This window comes from Ambystoma mexicanum, chromosome 5p (genome assembly GCF_040938575.1).
Source record: "Ambystoma mexicanum isolate Mex_15411 chromosome 5p, UKY_AmexF1_1, whole genome shotgun sequence".
Classification (NCBI taxonomy): domain Eukaryota; kingdom Metazoa; phylum Chordata; class Amphibia; order Caudata; family Ambystomatidae; genus Ambystoma; species Ambystoma mexicanum.
The window spans coordinates 974,497,980-974,517,348 of NC_090930.1; the positions used below are offsets into that span (position 1 = coordinate 974,497,980).

General features: G+C 43.1%; 1 protein-coding gene across 1 annotated transcript in view; it reads left to right on the forward strand.

Annotated features, from left to right (window-relative positions):
- Positions 1-19,369, forward strand: part of LOC138480607 (collagen alpha-1(IX) chain-like) — a 199,179-nt gene that overhangs the window by 59,505 nt on the left and 120,305 nt on the right. Inside the window, exon 8 of the mRNA XM_069612310.1 lies at positions 5,549-5,602. Within this exon, the coding sequence (XP_069468411.1) occupies positions 5,549-5,602 (54 nt within the window). The remainder of the gene's footprint in view (positions 1-5,548; positions 5,603-19,369) is intronic.

Sequence of the window (19,369 nt, forward strand, 5' to 3'; positions counted from 1 at the left end):
TAAAACATGATAAAATAATAAAACCCATCAGTGACCACTCTATGTTCACTGTTATTATAAAAATGGAGACAAAGTCCAATATTTTCAATATTAGCCTCTATGCTATGGATCGATGGGCCCTGGTATCATTCTCATCGCCTCCTGCCAGATACCATATGCTGCACAAGTAATGACCAATGAGGTTACTCCATTCAGGGGCTCCAAAATTGTTCTGTCTGTATACTCGATATGGTTGTCACAAATTCTTGATATCCCTTTAGATACTGCAGATGGAGGTTAGGGCATTGTGTTAGAACATGTCTCAATGTTTTAATCGCACCCTTGCACATTCTGCAGGTTCTGTCTGCATGAGGGACCTTAGCCCACCTCCTGACATATTCATACACGGGCAAGATATTAAACCGCCTACAGCATTGGTTTAAATTGTAGATATATTTGTGCAGGGTTTATTAGGGAGGAAACTTTGTCTGCTATATTAAAAGTATTTCTTCTTCCCATTCAGTTTGGCCAATGACATTGCCCTATCCCAAATTCATGTTTTTTTCTTTTATTTACTCAATACATAAGGGGTCAAGTGAGTCAATAGCTGCTGCAGTGCTAGTGTCTACCTCAAAATCAATGTTACGGAGGTGAATGCTGGTAGTTTCCTTTAATGCGGCCAAGAATGAATTGAGGCACAGAGCTTGGTATCTATGTGAAAAAATGGTTGCAAGAGTCTCACTATTAATTGGGGCAGTGATCAGAGAAAGATATAGTTTGCATCGTTTGATACAACAGGTGGCCTGCAGTGATTGGAGGCCCAACTCACAATGGAGTGCCTCCAAAGGAACAGCATTCGGGACACTCAAAATAGATCTGAGCATTTTCCCCTCCAGTTTTCCAGCCAAGCAGTTTCATGTTCCGAGAGCAATTCTAAGCCATAAGTAATTCCCGGGACTATGCTTGTGGTGCAGATAGCTATCAGTCCCTCAATGTTATTCATTTTGCTACATATTGTTTGATCACCGACCATTTCCGCAGGACTTTGGTTTTAATATAATCTTTGTAACAAGTAGGGCTGGGAGCTATGCATATAAGAAAGCCCAGATATACATATCTGTCAACTACTTCCAATGCAGTATTGCTGAATTTCCAAGTATAAGATCTTTTCCCCCTGGTTTCAACACCCAATATCATTACTTTCGTCTTGCCATTTTTGATGTCAAGATGATTCATAGTCGCGTAGATCTGAAGAGCATCTATGGATCGCTGGAGCCCGATCGGTGTGCAATCCACAAGCACCAGAATGTCCGCATACATTATCCAAGGAACAGGCTCCACACCTTTCCGAGGGGGAAAGTTCCAGATCGATTTCAGAGTCTCATCCAAATCTGAAACATACAAGTTGTACAGCAGGGGTGCTAATACGCACCCCTGCTTGAGTCCAACATTGTTACTGAATTGCAAGGAGGTCTCTCCCTCTTGGTTTAATCGAATGGCGACCGAGGTGTCTTGATAGAAGTCCTTTATGAGATATAAAGAGATCGATCCAAGCCCCATTCTCGCAATATCCGCCAAAGCAAAGGGCGGGAAATTGTATCCAAGGCCTTGGAATAATCAACATAGCATACATAAAGCTTGCGTTTGCTAGCTGACATTTCTGAAGCCAAATATTGTACAGCACAAGAGCTATATACTATGCAATGTGATTTTCTGAACCTTATTTGAACATTTTTTAATCAGCCACTATCTTCGGCCCAGACACTCAGCTTCCTCAATATCAAGGAAGCAAATATCTTGGAACTGGTGTCCTGAATGGCCAACAGCCTGTATTTGGAGAGATCCCCCACACCACCCTTCTTATAGTCTATATGTAGGCTGACTGCCATTTTGAAATAATTGTATTCTATGTCTGACCACCTAGCACTGCCTGGGGATACCACAGCTCCTCTGTGCTACAAATGTATGCAGTAGTGATTGGTAAAGCACCTTATGTGCCTGCAGTACTTCAATAAGTAAGAAAGACACTATTGGTTGATTTATTTGCCACATCATATCTGTGCCAAGCAATTTACGGCTGGGAGACAATGATTTGTAACACTTAAGCCACGTTCTTCAGTGAAGCTACTTACCAGCAATATAGTATCCAGCGCGGGTTAAGGGAGTGAAACAAACTCTGTTTGATGTTTCTTCTGCTTCTCCGTGTGAACTCCAATAGATACGGCAGTGCTGGATTTCAACACTTGTGAAATTAACTTTGTCTACAGCATTGTTTATTGTTCAATCAAAGCATTTTGTTCAATAGGTGTTTGTAATAAATTACCCATTTTTAGCAAATCCTTAAGGGTCAAACTCCTACATTTCTTCTTTCTCCGTTTCCCCACTTGGGAAGAAAGTTCACGTAAGAGCTGCATGTACTGTAATCTCATGCCAAGTGGCGGACACTAGAGGAAGGGGGCTGGGGCATCCTTCCCAATCTTCTCTGGGCCCATTGTCCATTCAATCTCGGAGTCCGCCGCCCCGCAAGTTGTGCCCTGACCTCAAAAACCAGGCAGGTCAGGGGGATGATTTGTGGGCTGGCTGCCTCCCACATTCAATGCATGTCGTTCAGCACACTTTGTGACAACCAATCCTAAACATTTCTTTTGAAAGTGTCCGGTCCTGGAAAATCTTGTCAGCAGGAGCTGCTGAACCACACGCCCCCTCCAAGGTGTTTGGTCAAATGCTGGTCCTTACTACAGCAGAAATCCCAACACCCCCGAGGGAAAGGGGAAATGGAGAAAATAAAAAACACAGACTTTAGTCTTAAACAGAAACAAGGTTACTTCTACTCTGACCCTCTTTTCCTCCCCTAGTTACTATTTGTACCTGTTCAAACTCCTCATAGAGCTGGGAGGTATTGATTTATGTCTGGAAAGTAGTGAAGAATACTTTGCTTCAAAAGATACTTTAAATAAAGACTAGACTTTAAACTCTCTCTCCTTCCAGAAGATTTTGACTTAACTTTAACATTTCTATTTAGCTTTATCTGGTTTATAAATGCATCTACATATAATGTTTAAGCCTTAGAAAACTCTCTGGCTCATCATCAAAATCACTAGTCCCCCTGGTGCTCCCCTCTCATCTCCAGGGAGTCCCCCCAGCATCTTCTCTAATCAACACAGACGGCTACTCCTCTACATCTACGGGAATCTGAAGGTTCCGGTCAAAGAGAGATCTGCATGTGGGACATCTTTTAACCCAACTCAACACTTATACTTAGTTTAGCATTCTCCTGGTGGGCAACCCTTAACTCATCCCTCAACTCCTCAATCAAATCCCCTATCTCAGCCATAATGCCTACAGAGATATTCAGCAGCTGAGGCCGACTTTACTCTTTGGCCTTTCATTCTGTCCGGTCCTGGAAAACCTTGTCAGCAGGAGCTGCTGAACCCCACAACCCCTCTAAAGTGTTTGGTCAACTGCTGGTCCTTACTACAGCGGAAATCCCAACACCTCAGAGGGAAGGGGAAGTGGAGAAAATAAAAAACACAGGCTTCAGTCTTCAACTTAGTTGAGAATTTGCAGAGGGCGAGAAAACAAGAAACAAGGTTACTTCTACTCTCAGACACTGACCCTCTTTTCCTCCCCTAGTTACTATCTATACCTGTTCACCTCCTCATAGAGCTGGGATGTATTGATTTATGTCTGGAAAGTAATGTAGAGTACTTTGCTTCAAAAGATACTTTAAATAAAGTCTACACTTTAAAATCTCTCTCCTTCCAGAAGATTTTAACTTAACTTTAAAATGTATATTTAGCTTTATGCATTTACGAAGAATTTTTAAACCCTAGAAAACTCTCTGGCTCATCATCAAAATCCAATATTGAGTGCCGTGAAAAAGTGTGTTAATGTTATTACAGGATTCCTTATTCGGGTTCCTTCCTTGGATTTCACCACGTTACGGAATTAGGAACGTTTGTGCTGATTCAAAACCTTCAGCTCTCCTATGCGCACGCTGACTCAGGAGACTGCTGTCTCCAGGCTCAACAGACGCGCACTATTGGAATTGCCAAAAGAGGCTCTGGTCTCACGGCACATGCACACTTAAAAGTCTGAGCAATAAGTCCCAAAACATGCACCCGTGAGAGACGCTTATTCTGTGTTCACACTGTTCTCACGGCGAATGTGCACAAGCAAAGTCAATATGCCATAGTTGCAAACAAAGCGCCCACTAGAGACGCTATTCTGAGTTCATGCTGATTCACAGCGCATGCATACTTGATAGTCAATATGCCGTAGTTCTAAACAATGCCCCCATGAGAGACGCTTATTCTGAGATCATGCGTACTTTGAATTACACTGACCGACAGCCTCAGAAACAAAGTGCGCGGGAACTTAACTTCTGTAAAGTGTTCTGACAACTTAAATTAATCCAGAAACATAGCGCTTCACTAGATAGCTTACTAAATAACTAAATTCATGTTTTTAAAAACATATTCACAGACTCCAAAGATAATTTATCCGGATAAGTGTTATTATACTAACCTAGGGCGCAGCGCTCCCACCATGGGCTCTGTTTATCTTGTCCCACGCACTCATTACATAGATATTCCAATTCCTGACTCAACTTCTCTGCTTCTCCTGAAAATGCCTCAAAGTTCAGAGCTTCAATACACAGGACCTTCCTGCTTAAGAAAGGACAATGAAAGGCATTTGGGAAAGCCCATTGAGATTCAAAGTTCTCATTGTCCTCCAATCAGCTGCCCAGTTAATCTTCTCCAATCAGCTGCTCGATTCCTCACTGCCATGATAGCTTGGGGAGCATTATTTCTGCAGACTGAATAGTTAAGGGCCAATCCCAATTGAAAGCAACATTTTGAATACCCCAATTTCAAAATATAAACCCAAAATCTCTTAACCAGAATGGAGCATAAAAGACTCCTAATAACCTAAATTCACTCAAGAATCAGCCTGTTCCATGACCCAAACCTGACAGATAGCACCTAGCCAGAACTGGAGGCAACCAGGGCAGAAAGAGCAACTGGTCCACATGTACTAGATCTTAGCCGAATTGTTGCATGTTTTAATTTTATGGGGCAATTCAGCACAACAGGGGAGCCCACACGCCCCTCCCAAACTGCAACTCTCGTCTGTTTCAAAGAAACAAGTCTCAACGTTACTGATTGCAACATGTTCAGGAAAAAAAATGTCCTTTCGGTACTAAACAATGAATGAGTTTTAATGTCTGGAGAAAAGCAAAGCCAGGGGAGGCAGTAAAGGGAGATCACTTGCTTGCCATGGGCCAGCCCTTTTCTTGTACTCCATTATGACACTCTGGGTTTTCAAACACCTGTTGATAAGGATAATACTGTTCATCACTGTCTTAAAGAGAATTTTTTAAATTTTTTAGGCATATGAGATGATTAGAAATTGGCAAGTTAACAGACAGATGGTTCTAGATATTGTACCACTCCAGGGTTAAAGTGGGGGATTCTGCCGAGTGTACAAACATTGCCTGTGTAACTCACGAGGAAAATATGTGCCCTTAGCACTTAAGGGGTAATTTATTATTTACATATTTCCATAGGGTGATCCCGGCGAGGATGGAGAAGAGGGACCATCTGGCTACTCTGGAGCTGTCGTGAGTATGACGTAGAAAGAAATCTTAACAAAGTACTCCTCTAAATATGAGTTAGCCTGCTGTGTCTGGGTATACGTTTGATCGCTGCAACTAATGAATGAACATTGAGTCAATGTAATGACTTTACATTATTGGATCATGTTATTCCTATAGAATAGTCCACATGGTTTCAACATGAGGTTTCCTATTAGATATGCCTAATCTGCCTGAATGATGTGTTCACCATTAAGGTTGTGCTCGTCAACTCACCGAACATAAAAATTCGTCCAGGTTTCCAGAATAGCAACAATGATCTAGAGTGGGGAAATATCCACATAATGAATGCCAGCTGAGATTATTTGCCTGTGCAGTGGAGTCCTTCCAAAAATCTGACTGGGTTTTTACTATTCAGTGGGTCGACAGGCACAGGGTCTAATCAACAATATTCTTTATTTACGGTAGAGCACGCCCTCGTAGGAAGCCGTGCAAAAGTAATGAAAGCACTGAGAATTTTAGATCTCCGTTAGATGACACTAGGAAATGTTGGGGAGCCTCCCCACCCAACTGATGGTTTGTGTGACTGCTAATGACACTGTATCCCAGAATAACTCCACTGTAATCTCAAATGATGTCCACCGCAACAGGTGTTTAAGCACTACTCCAATTCAAAACTTGTAGGCAAAATTAAATAACATGCAAAGCCCCAGTTGTTTGTGTAAAAAGGGTGCAAAATTTTGAAATCAGCTGCTTTGTACCAGTGCAGCTTCTACAGAGTGTTATAGCTGGACGTTCTTCACCAATTTTAAGGAATGTTCTTTCCTTAAAGGAAGTCGCTTTATAGTTAGGAAGAGACTGAAAAAGGCATAGGGCCTCATTATAAGGTTGCCGGTCCGGTAACTACGGACCGGTAAGCATGCTGGTACAGTAGTTTCCGGACCGGCAAACTACGAGTTCTGCGCGTGGGTGCCATTGCTGCTGCCAGGGCCGGCCTGGCGGCCGTACCGGCACCCACAAGCAGAGCATGTCGGATACACCGGCACTGTTGATAACGGTGCCGGTGCGTCTCGCTTCCCCATTCCCATTGAGCCCTATGGGGAGTGGAATGGCCAATTACTGGGGGCAGCAAGGCCTTAATGGGCCGGTAATTGCCCATTCCTGGGCGCTGGATAAAAATAAATACCGGCAGCAGCCGTGCCTGTTTTACAGGCACAGCTACCGCCAGCCTCATAATGAGGCCCATAGTCTAGCATTTCCTCATCAAGGGATATAAGAAGCATTGTCTGCATGCAGCCACGTCATTTCAGTACCCTACCCAAATTGCACACTTTGAATCCACGGAATGGTTTATAGTAAAGAATAGATTGAGCAATTTGTTTTTCTGGGATTACTAACTTTTGAGAATCCCAGACATGCTTCCGGTGTCATGATGCTGGACACTTATGCTCTCATTTGGAGTTGGGCGGATTTCAAAAAAATGGAATGACTGCACGCTTTAATTACCATAGCCACATGCAGTAATGCTTCAAATCCTCCTCATTACAAGAAACCTGTCATGTTGGCAGTAGCCGATCCAGAAGATCAGAAATGCTGCATTAAAATCCAATCACACTGTAATTCTGGGGACCGACATAAATTGTGTATAATATCAGATCAACCTACTACCGTTTTTAATGCACAGAATGATCCATTCTGACCCATTTGTTCATTGTATACAAGGGTGGGGGGTTTCACCCCTTTCTTTGCCTCTACAAACAACATTCTTGCTGTGTTGAAGGGAAGCTCTTTATCTTCTCTTAAAAACGTCAGGCAGGTTTGTAAAGTGTTTACTTTTGCTTTGTCTTGGGGGGATGGTGGTTACAAATCGGAGCAAAAAAGCAGGTGTCGGTCTCATAATGCGATGGTAATTGCTGCATGTGATTTTAATGTGGGAAATGACCATCCTGCCAGGCCCATATACAGGAAGGAGGTATAAAAGAGCAGCATTTCCAAATTCCACCTGGTTTTACCATTATCACCATACTCATAATGAGGGCTTTAAAATGATCTCTAGAAAGTATAGTTAGGATTTCTCCAGGATAGATGAACACTATGGGAAATTGCGGAAACTAAAGTGTAAACGGATGTTGCTGTTCCAGGGATCTACATTGGTTTTCAGAGAAGCGTGCAATAATCTGCTTATTATCACTGATGAGAAATGTTTATGCAATCCAGAAGGGGAAACTCTGCATACAATTCCATTGTAGGGGAGAGCCTTTCAAGTGAAACACATCAACAACATTTTTTTCTTGTTCAAATGTTTGTATTCTGGTAAAGCAGTGTTGTATAATGAAATCTTAAGGAATCACGCTGGGCTTCAACAGGTGCTAATCCAAGGCATAAAAAACTGGCGCTCTTCCAAGATGGAGGAAGAAGGCAAAGCGGAGAAGCAAACTCCGTGTTGCTGCCCTCCTACGCCATGGGAAGGCACAGAAATGAGCTGGAGCAGAACATGGAAATTTAAAAGCAATGCACCTTGCTGTTACGCTTTCATTTTCCTCCACATGTACTTCGAGCATTTGCAATGCATTCATTGGGTAGCAACTGAGGTTATGCGATTAGCTTGTAAAATAAATATAATGTAGTAGAAAGAAGAGACCACTGTGCCACCCAGAAGCGTGGCATGAAAATCATCGATCCCCAAATCATGGCATCTTTTGGGAATCTGCAGTTATCCCTGAAAGCATTAAAGCGTATGTGGTGAGCAGTAGAAATACAATAACAACATATTAGAGGGAGCATTTAAGAATGTACAGGAATATTAGGTAAAAGATTCCATTAGAAAAGCTAAAGAGAGACCTTTGGGCCCATCTGATTCATTGTGAAGCAGCAAGCAGGCCTAATCACTGCGAAGCAACAGGGTGGCCCAGAAGGATGAATATTTTGCTGAGAGAATTAGCGGTCAAGTGGAAAAAAGCCAACACAGACCCCTCCATCTCCTCCAATGTTTACACTAAGCTATTCCAAACACAACGTCACTACGCCGGAGTAAATAAAAGGGTCTCAGCCATAGGGTGGCCACATTTACAGAACGGATTCGCAGGACACATTAGGCCTGCTAGCGCATTAGAAACGGCCTGCAGTGCGCGCAGTTCCATATGGTGTAATTGGTGCCCCCTGCTCCCCATCCACTTTGTTTTGGTAACATTAGTGGTAGATGACATTTAAACACATGCACAGCACAATAAAAAAAAGAATAGGACCATTGTACATGCAGGACACTCATCTGTTAGAGCTCTGTCCAGGCCCCATGGGACAAAATATATGCACACATCCAAATTTGCATATGCGTTATCAACATAAGTGACTTCACAGAAAGAGCACTGCAAAAAGCATCACCGGTCTTTGCTACTTTGAGACACTGAGGGAAGTGGCATTACAATAATTTGCCATGAGTTAATTGAGTGTCAAATAACTTTGTGGTATGGAATGCACGAATGGCACTATTATTAGTATATGGGTAGCAGCTCTATAGCTATTAAAACCGTGAGTGAGGATTTATTTTTTATAACAGCTTATAACATAATGGTATAATAATAGAAGCTATGAACTGATCACTTACAGGGTCTCCAGATAGCAAGAGCGGCTCTTCTGCCCTGAGTTTCAACTATCACACAGAAGTGTGAGCTCAAGGCAGAAAAGGCTTTGATCAGGCCGGGGTTGAGGCAAAGTCGGGACCTTTGACATCCCGCACAGGGTGCCTGCAAATCGCGGAACAAAACCCATCAATGCGGGTAAATCCTGCAAAATAAGGGATGGTTGGCCACACAACTCAGCCACCAAGGAAATGGCAGAGTTACCCGCAATATAGATCTGAGCACACTGTGGGAAACACCCCACAACATTTGGCGACAAGGATGTGATGTGCTCACTTTACCTGCAGTGCTGCTAAATGCTGTCCCCCCTCCCACTCTCTCTCTGTATCGCGGGGCACAAAGAATGGTGCCTCTGCTCAAAAGTCAGAAGGCATGGAGCTAAGATGGTGTCCCAGAAGTTCAGCATGAAGAGCGGCCGAGCTCTAATCAGAGCACCGAGCACTCGGAGTATTTCGCATGAGGGCAATGTGTCAGCGAGATGCAGGTCCCACTTTTAAGGTTGGTTCCTCAGGGTAGCAACAACGTTTGGCGTGCTCATGTGCCCCCATCCCAAATTCTTCACCGAGTGGTGCTATCAAGCAAATCACTCCCTACATTCTGCAGGATTAAATAATATTTGAATATAAAGAAAATAAAGGATACCTTTTAGGCCACCAGTTGTCCGAAGAAAGGCATTTATTCAGAGGTGGACTGGGAACCAAAAGGGGCCCTGGAAATAATGTTCAAAGTGGCCCCATATTACACATTTTCAGCAATCTCAACCGTTTTTCTGTGGGAAAATTTGGAAATGCTACACAAAAGAGACCCAAGGCTAAGTGGCCTACCGGGAAATCTTCAGAGTTCCCTACAGGCCAGTCCACCCTTGCATTTATGGCATAAAGAAAATGACCCTCCTATCAGTTTTCTACACCTACTATATGAGCCATGGGGGATGCAGCAGGTGATGGTCGAGTCAGGCACATGTCACATCCTAGACCTGCAACAGGACTAGCCTCTGTTAGGGAGTTTCACACAAGTTACTGTCTGTGACAGAACTTGGTTTGGTAGCTATGGATGAGCAGCCAGGCTTCATCTAGGAGGGAGACAGGCTGTAGTGAGGCACACAGTACTTAAAGCATCCAGTTAGTTCAAGGAAACACTGACACACTAGCAGTTATATAAAATAGTGGTTTATTTTATATACACTAAGGCTTTAGAAAGAAGTCATGTAAGTACTTTTCACACAGTAATATCACAATAGAATTAAAGGTGGCACACTTTACATCAAATGTTAAGCAACACAAAGGTGCGAGAAAACTACAGATAAGCAAACTTACATCAACTCTTGCAACTTTAGTTAACCCCTGACCAGCCAACCTGCAAAAGTCCAACCCTATATTAAATGAGTCTCACTGAGTCAAGGGGGCCACTGGAGGTCCACTGACCAAGGGCTGAGGAGGAAAAAGGCAGGTAAGCAGCAGATATAGCACAGTGTATGATGGCTTCTTCAGGTCTGCAGGTAAGTAATAGTTAGTTATGCAATTTAGAGTGCAATGGGGTGTTCACCTCTTTGGGCTCAGGGTGCCCCAGAGGGGGGTGCAAGTAACACCTTAACCGCAGAACTCCAAGAACACTTGAGCAATGCAGCAAGTCCAAGGTAAGGACCAAGGCTTGAGACTGTACCTTATCAATGAAGAACTTGGCGCAACAGGTTGGTCCCCAAGGTGAGGCGACTGTTGTCCCTGGTTCCGATTTCTTGGCCTGGATGGCTGAAGAAGGAACTTTGGCAGGAGCAAGCAGATTCACTCAAGCAGTGGGATGCCGAGCACGGGATCATTGTGGCACTGGTGTGTTGGAGCCCTTCACAGGCTTCGGGTCAGTGACGGTTGTCTGGTAAACTTTTCTTTGTTTCTTGGTCCACGACTCAGCTGAGGGGACATTTAGGAGAATCGGAAAAGTGTCACTGCAGGTCCAGAAGGATGCCCAACAGGTTTGAGCCAGATGCGCACTTCACATGGAATTCAGGGTCGGGTCTTGAGCGGTCACTCAACTGCTATGGCGGTTGCTTGGAAGTTGTTGGGACGTCCTTTTACAAATTTCTCTTCGAAACTTCAGTCCAGTGGTCGACTCTGAGGTTCAGCTCCAAGACCCTTGCGTTTTATGCCCACTAATCACCATTCAAGCCTTTCATGCACATTTGGGGGGTGGCTGTCCGGGGGTACAGCCAGCCTCGCAGTTCAAACTGGTTCCAGGCAGGCACACTGCAGGACAAAGACCAGGGGAGTTTCGGTTATTTCCCCCACTTACTGTCCTTTCAGGCACTCAGGGCACCTTGGCGGGCTTTCCAAGGGAAGCCCACCAAAGACAAAAGACCCACCAAGACCTCCCCTGCCCAGGAAGGTAGAAGAAAGCTCAAGAAAGAACAAGTCAACATGAAAAGGGCTTTGAAAAGTACAGCCACCATTTTATGCAATGATAACCCCTGTGCCCCCTACTGCAGCTGCAAAGAAAGCCTCCGGTAGAAGTCCACAAAATGTCATTCAAAAAGGTACACTGCCACCAGCTTGTCAGATGAACTTGTAACAGTAAATAAGAGTTACTGAAATTGTGAGAAAGGGGAGACAATGTGCCCCCTCAGCACTCCACATAAGGTGGGGTGTGCTGATCTCACCAAATAAAACACAAGAGGGACAGAAGGGTGTACTCCTGCCCTGGTAACAGTAGATAACCCAGGTAAAATAAAAAGGGAATCCCAAGGAGCTCCGAGCAACACTGTAAGGAAAGTGCGTTGTGCTGTTATAGTAAAAGGTAGATGCCAGGGAACATGAAGCAAAGCATAACTCCATGAAAACGTTTCAAAAAGAGATACAAAGTGTTCCCAAGTACAGAGTAAACGAATGAGTGAGTGTGGAAAAAGGTTCACACTCACTCAGGAGAATCAGATAAAAAACCAAGAGCCCAGCAAAAAGTACTGGGAGGCTCACACACTGGGGAGAATTACACTCAAAAAAGAAATTCTGCATAACAGCCTCTTTTGCCGAATTCAATATAACAGGTACACCCTCGGGCCAAGGTCCCTGCTGGTTTGTGAGCTTAGAAATGCGCTTTAGTGCTATTAAAGAAGATGATGATGCAGCAATGAGATCCTCTCTCCTATATACGGCAGTCCTGAAGTGCAATAGACAATTATATGCATATGCCACATGTATCTAGAAAACCTTCTCTGCCAAAATACCATTACATGTCTTCAAAACAGAAGACATGCTCCCAGTGGATGCATCCTCATCTTCAGCACAGCATTTCAAAAAGGTCTAGTCCACATACTATACCACATAACGGTAAATAACTACTTAGATACCTCTACAAAAATTGACAAGTTATTCCCCACATTATTCCAAGGCATAGGAAAATTGAAAAACTTCCAAGTCAAACTACATATTGACAAGTCCATTAAACCAACACACAACATTACAAAGGAATCCCCTTCAAAATCCAAAGACAAGTGGAGGAAAAAATACAATCACTGCTAGGGCAAAACATCCTTGAACCGGTAGAATGACCCACAAATTGGGTTTTCCCCATAGGCCAAGGGCCCAAGAAAATGGCAGACAAGCACATTCGTCTATGTGTGGACAAGAGGGTACTTAATCAAGTCATACAAGGAGAGAGACATCAAGCTTTGAGGATAACAGACATGATACACCTATTAAAGGCGGCCACACCATTTTTAAAATAGACTGAAACAAAGGCTACCAACAACCCAAACTAAGCCATGCATTTAGATACATTACAACGTTTGTGACATATCTTGGTCTAATTCCATTCAAGTGTCTCACAGGGTATCAATAGACTAAGAAGATGACTGTTTAACTTTGAAGATGACTGTTTAACTTTGAACTGTGAAAATGGTGAATTCAGTAAATATACATTCACATCTGTTGGTCACCTAATTTCAGCCAAAGGCAATGAAATGGTAGCAGCTCTCACAAATGCACTTTGCTCTTCAAACGTCTTCCACCTAAGGTCTTTTCTGAGGCTTGTACGTGATTCATCCACGACTTTGCATCAATAAGTGCATCTTTACGCAGTTATTCAAGCAAGAGCAAGATTTCATATGGTCTTAGGAGTGCCAGGCAACATTTGATGAAATTTGATGTTGAACAGCCGCATAAATCTGCATGTCATATTTTGACCTTTTTGTTTCAAATGGAGGTCACAGTTGATGGTAGGCCTGTAGGACCAGGCACAATTCTGATATAACACAGAGCAGGTTCCTCCTCATCTAGGCATATAGTTCCATATTCCAGCAGAAGTCTCTTTAGTTAACCCCTGACCAGCCAACCTGCAAAAGTCCAACCCTATATTAAATGAGTCTCACTGAGTCAAGGGGGCCACTGGAGGTCCACTGACCAAGGGCTGAGGAGGAAAAAGGCAGGTAAGCAGCAGATAGAGCACAGTGTATGATGGCTTCTTCAGGTCTGCAGGTAAGTAATAGTTAGTTATGCAATTTATAGTGCAATGGGGTGTTCACCCCTTTGGGCTCAGGGTGCCCCGGAGGGGGGTGCAAGTAACACCTTAACTGCAGAACTCCAAGAACACCTGAGCAATGCAGCACGTCCAAGGTAAGGACCAAGGCTTGACACTGTACCTTATCAATGAAGAACTTGGCATAAATCTGCATGTCATATTTTGACCTTTTTGTTTCAAATGGAGGTCACAGTTGATGGTAGGCCTGTAGGACCAGGCACAATTCTGATATAACACAGAGCAGGTTCCTCCTCATCTAGGCATATAGTTCCATATTCCAGCAGAAGTCTCACACAGTTTACTCAGAGGCCAAAAAGGAGAGTCTAGCCATCATATGGTTATGCAAGTACTATAATATTTTTCTTTTTGGAGAAGCATTCACATACATCAGTGACCATCAAGCTCTGAGCACATCTACTGAAAAACCTACTACCCAGATGCTTCCAAGGATAGATGGATGTGGCCTATTTCTGCATGACTATCAGTTTGACATAGTGCACAAGCCAGGAAAATATGCTAATCCGGCTGCTTTTTTCTCTTGCCACCTGCTTTCAGAGCCGCACACACCTACTTTTATCGACAATGGACCTCTTAATCAATTACTTGTTCCAGTAGGCTCTACCACAGCTACTAACACTGGAAGCCATCCAGAAAGGAACAGAGGTTGATCCAACATTAGCTGTCATCGTCGCATGCCTGCAAAAAAAGGAAAGTGGAAACACGCACAGGGTTAGCTAACAACAATGCAGCAATGAGCAACACGCTACTAGTAATGCAGGACGAATTATTCTTATCTGACTCAATAATATGCTAAAAGGCAATAAAATAGTAATTCCAGGAGCACTAAATCAGACGGTTTTCCATCTGTCTCCACCAAGAAACTGTTGAGACAAAAACTAAAACTGCAGGTCCTAGGGATGGACCAACACCTTGCAAGGGTGCACAATCTGGAAATGTTTACAGCCACACACACAACCTGAACTTAATGGTGCTGCCTCAGGCTATCTTGAAGGAGGTGACCCTTAATTTTTCTGGAGCGTTATAGACAGGCTTCTACATACTTTAGATCTTCAGATTATAACATTTAATGCTGCACTGCTTGTGTTTCCCCCATTGGGCGAGATATTCACTGTGTATGGTTTACCGATAGTGGTAAAGTCAGACATTGGCCCGCCGTTTACCAGGCAAGATTTTTGCATATTTGCTGAGTGCATAGCGTTCCTACATGACAGCTTTCTGGATCCAGGCTAATTGAACAGTAGAACGCTTTATGAGCAATTGAAAACAGACATACAAGTCTGTGACATCAGTAATGAACCCATGGAACAAGCTCTTAACCAGCCTCTACAGGACTGCAGAACACCACACACATCATAATGTGGCGCTGCCCCACTGAATGAATGTTTGGGAGACAAATATGCACTTGTTTTCCTCAACATACGGAACATGAACAGAATCCAAGAGATGAACAAGCGCTGTGAAACCACGATGCAAAAACAAAGAACGTGAAGACATACATGGACAAAAAAGCCAAGCGTGAAAGAATGTCATCTTATGCAAGGAAACACGTGGGCCTTATTATGACTCTGCAGCTCTGAAAATAACGTGCCGGTAATTCCATTTACTGGCAAGTTCCCGGACAGAGTACAAGTTTGCCGGTGGGGTGGTCTGATTTACCTGCAGCAAAGAGCTGGACGCAAATCAGGCACCCCACCAGCGAAAAACAGCCGGTAATACTGGAACTTCCCCATGGAGCTCATCGAATGCGGATTTACCTACCGTTGCCGGCACCTTGTAATATTTTTTATTTTTTTATTTAAACAGATTGTGTGGTTTCCTTATTTGAAACCTTTAACCTGAGCATGTCCGTTCTTTCATCATGATTCTTCGTTTGGTATACAGTATCTTAGTAGCAGTGCTTGGTAGCATCTTATTAGTCCTGGGTTATGTTGTTGATCTCCTCTGGTTTCTTAAGGATTAAAATCACTAATTTTATGAGTGCTAATGTCGTTTTCATTTTTTCTCCTTCTACAAGAGTCCTCCACCACTCATCGACATTTCTTGTCGTGTAGCTTCTAAGGATGTCCCCCAAGCACTGCTCTTGCTCTTTCCTTAAACCGGTACACTGTAGTATGAGGTGTTTCAGAGATTCTATCTCTCCTTTTATTTTGCACATTCTGCAGCTTTCCCTGATGTCCAGCCTTTTTCTTCTTTGAAATATTTCTCCTGTTGGTAAAATGTTCAATCTGAATCTCAGGAAAAGGTCTCGGAAGTACCAATTGGGGAATAAAGTCAGATAGCTCGGGATCTGATTCAGTTTGCGTGGCTGGGCCCAGAAGTCTTCGTAACCTTTATATTTACAGTTATCTTCTTGGGTTTCGATCCAATCTGCCATGTATAGTTTCTTTTTAGTTTTGTCTGGGTTAATCCATAATTCATCCTCTGACTCGCTGAGGTTCACTAGGATCCCTCGACATGACTTTTGCCAGTCTGTTAGGATTACATCGGATTGATCTTTTAGGGCTTTTTTCAACACCCCAAATCCACCCGTAGTGTTTTCCTCAGGACATTTCCGATAGAAACTTAGTGTTTTCCATACCACTATTGTTTTGAGTGATGTCAGAGCCAGCTCTTTTCTTATCTGCTGTATTGGGGCTGATTTAGGCAGCTGTAAAGCTTTCCTCCAAAACAGACCCTCCAGGATTGACCATGTTTGAGCTTGTAAGGGGATTGGTGATTCTACCCCATATGTTAGTATTGGCACCACTTTCATCCTATAAAAGGCTATTAGAGGTGATAAGGTAAATCTGCAGTATCTTTTACGCAGAATTCTCCCTTGGGCAGCTAGATTGGTTGCTTTTCTTTTTAGCCCAGCTATTCTTGGCGTATTGTTCTTCGTGCTGTCTATACAGACTCCTAAGTACGTGAATGCTTCAACGTCCAGGATTTTTTTGTTTCTCAGAGACCATCCTAGTTTTTTCCCTCTGGCTTTATTACCTCCTGGGCCTAACCTCAGAATTCTTGATTTTTCTGGGTTTATAACCAGGTCATTTGAGTCCACATACGACTGTAATGATGTAAGCTGTCTTTGCAAGCCGATTTGGGTTTGGTCCATCAGGACGATATCGTCTGCGTAAAGCAGTCTCCCATTCGGCGTTCCTGCTATTTTTGGTGGAAAGTAGCGGGTGGACTCAAATGAATCTTCCAGATCTTACGTGAACAGGTTGTACAGTTCTGGTGCCAGCGGGCATCCTTGCTTTAAGCCCATTTTTATCTGAATTTCGTCTGTTAGTGTACCCGCTGTATCCAGTCTGACTCTGATGCTTGTGTCCGTGTACAAGTCCTTGATGTTCTCCACCAGTGACTGAGGACATTCCCAGTTTTCCATTTTCTTCCATAGTTTGGCTCTTTTTATGGTGTCGACAGCTTTCGACAAGTCTACAAACGCGATGTAGATTCCTTGGTTTTTGTTCCTTTGTGTTCTGGCTTTCAATAAGTTAATCAGGAAAATGTTGAGTGCTGTGCCTCTCCCCTTCACAAAACCCGATTGCCAAGGATCACGACGTCCACTTTGCTGTACCCAGTGGTTTAATGCTTTCAATAGTGTGGACGCAAAGACCTTCCCCACCACGTCCAGTAATGCAATCGGTCTGTAGTTGTCTGCTGATGTTCTGAGACCCTTTTTGAAAATGGGTACCACTACTGCCTTTCGCCAGGAATCCGGGATTTTTTCTGTTGTTAATATGTAGTTGAATAGAAGTTGAAGGAATTTGGCCCATTCACCTATGTTGCTTTTCAGTATTACATTCGTGAGCCCGTCGGGCCCTGGGGCTCTCGAGTCTTTCAATTTTTTCAGGATGTTTTCTATTTCCTCAATACTGATATCTATTACTGCCTCATTTTTGTTTGTCATTGATTTCCGCTTTGGGTCGATGTAAATTTCCCCTTGCAGCTGTGTATAATACTTAACCCATGATGAAGCACTTATTGGGTTCATTTGACTTATTGCTTGAGGCTTCTCCGCTTCGTTGATAATTGCCCAAATTTCAGCTGTGTTTTTAGATCTTATTTTCCCCAACATTCTTTCTGCGTCCTGGTTTAGCAATGTCTTCTTGTGTAAGTGTAACCAGTTTCTGTACTTTTGTTTTAACTTATGTATCTCTTTACTCCAGTTGTTGTGTTTGGTCTTTTTTAGTCGTCTAATATCTCTCCTTAATGCTTTTTTCCTTTCTCGTATGCGACTGTCATTCTGATGTTGGTGAGTCGTTGTTTGATGGTTACTTCCAAGCTTCCTTTCTGTAACAAATGCTCTGAAAAGCGGGGTGTAGTCAATCCTTTTTTGGCTTTGTTCGTTTTCAAGCGTCGAGATCATTTGTTTTAGGTTATGGTTTAGTTCTCTTGTTTTCTCTGGTCTGATCCTTAATTTAATACCCCTTTGGTCTATGACCACCTTCTGGTTGTAGGTTCCAATCTTGTTATTGCTTATGTTTTTGCACGTCAGTTTTAACAGGTTGTGGTCACTTTCTACTGTTGGGATTACTTTCAAGGTCTGGATATTATCTGACAAGTTGCTTGAAATGCAAATGTAATCCAGGATCTCTACTGATTGTGTTCCCTTCCAAGTAGGTTTTGCTGGTTGGTCCCCCTTCACCTTTCCATTCAGAACGACACAGTCCCTTGATTGTACCATACGATTCCACATTGTTCCTCTTTTTTCCTTTGCTGAGGCAGTTGTTGTGTCGTATTCGGGTTGGTTGTCCTTGTTCAGGCATGAACAATTTAGATCTCCTGCCAATATGAATATTGGATCAGTCCATTTTTCTCTTTGTTCATCAATTAGTTCTGCTATTTTATCTGGTAGGTTTTCGTTTGATAAATTTGCTGGGTTCCAGTATATGTTGATCAATATTAGTATTTTACTGGCTTTTTTGTCCAGCTGTAACACTACCATCTGGATGAATACATTTGGGTTTGACTCCTCCAGGACTTACCAATCCAGATCATTTTTGATGGCTATAAGTAGGCCTGACATGGGTCTGCCTTTTTGACCTTTGACCGCTGGATTTAGCAGAACCACGTAACCTTCCAGTGTCGGTGGTTGCAACAGCCATGTTTCTTGTAGGCACAACACTGTAAAGTTCTCTTTTTGAAGCGCTCCCTTAGTAAAAAGGTGGGTAGAGCCTCTAGTGTTCCAACTTCCCAGGCTCCATGAACCCACACTTTTTACTGTTTTATGTTATTGGGTGTTTGTTTTGTCATCAATCATGTTTTTCAACCATTTCCACCTTGCCGCTTCGTTTTCTTCTCCTTGATGTTGACTTCTATTGTTTGAGCTTTGTGTGTTCTGGTTGCCCCTTCTCACTGCTGATGTGCCAGTAATTCCAGAATATCAGTTACTGGTAATGGTAGGTCCGTTTGCTGGTATCCAGCCGGTAATGAGGCAAACTTGTAATGAGGTGTTTTTTAGCACAGCAGTCAATGACTCCCAAGGAAAAGTCACCATTTCATTCCCAGCCATTCACCAGCATGGAAGTGAAAGGGCCCGTGGTGACTCCTGACAAGGAATAAAAAAGCATTACGAGAAATGTTTAATTTTTCAGAAAAATAGAGACGGCCCCTTCCAGTGCTAACTTCAGTAATCAAGGAAACT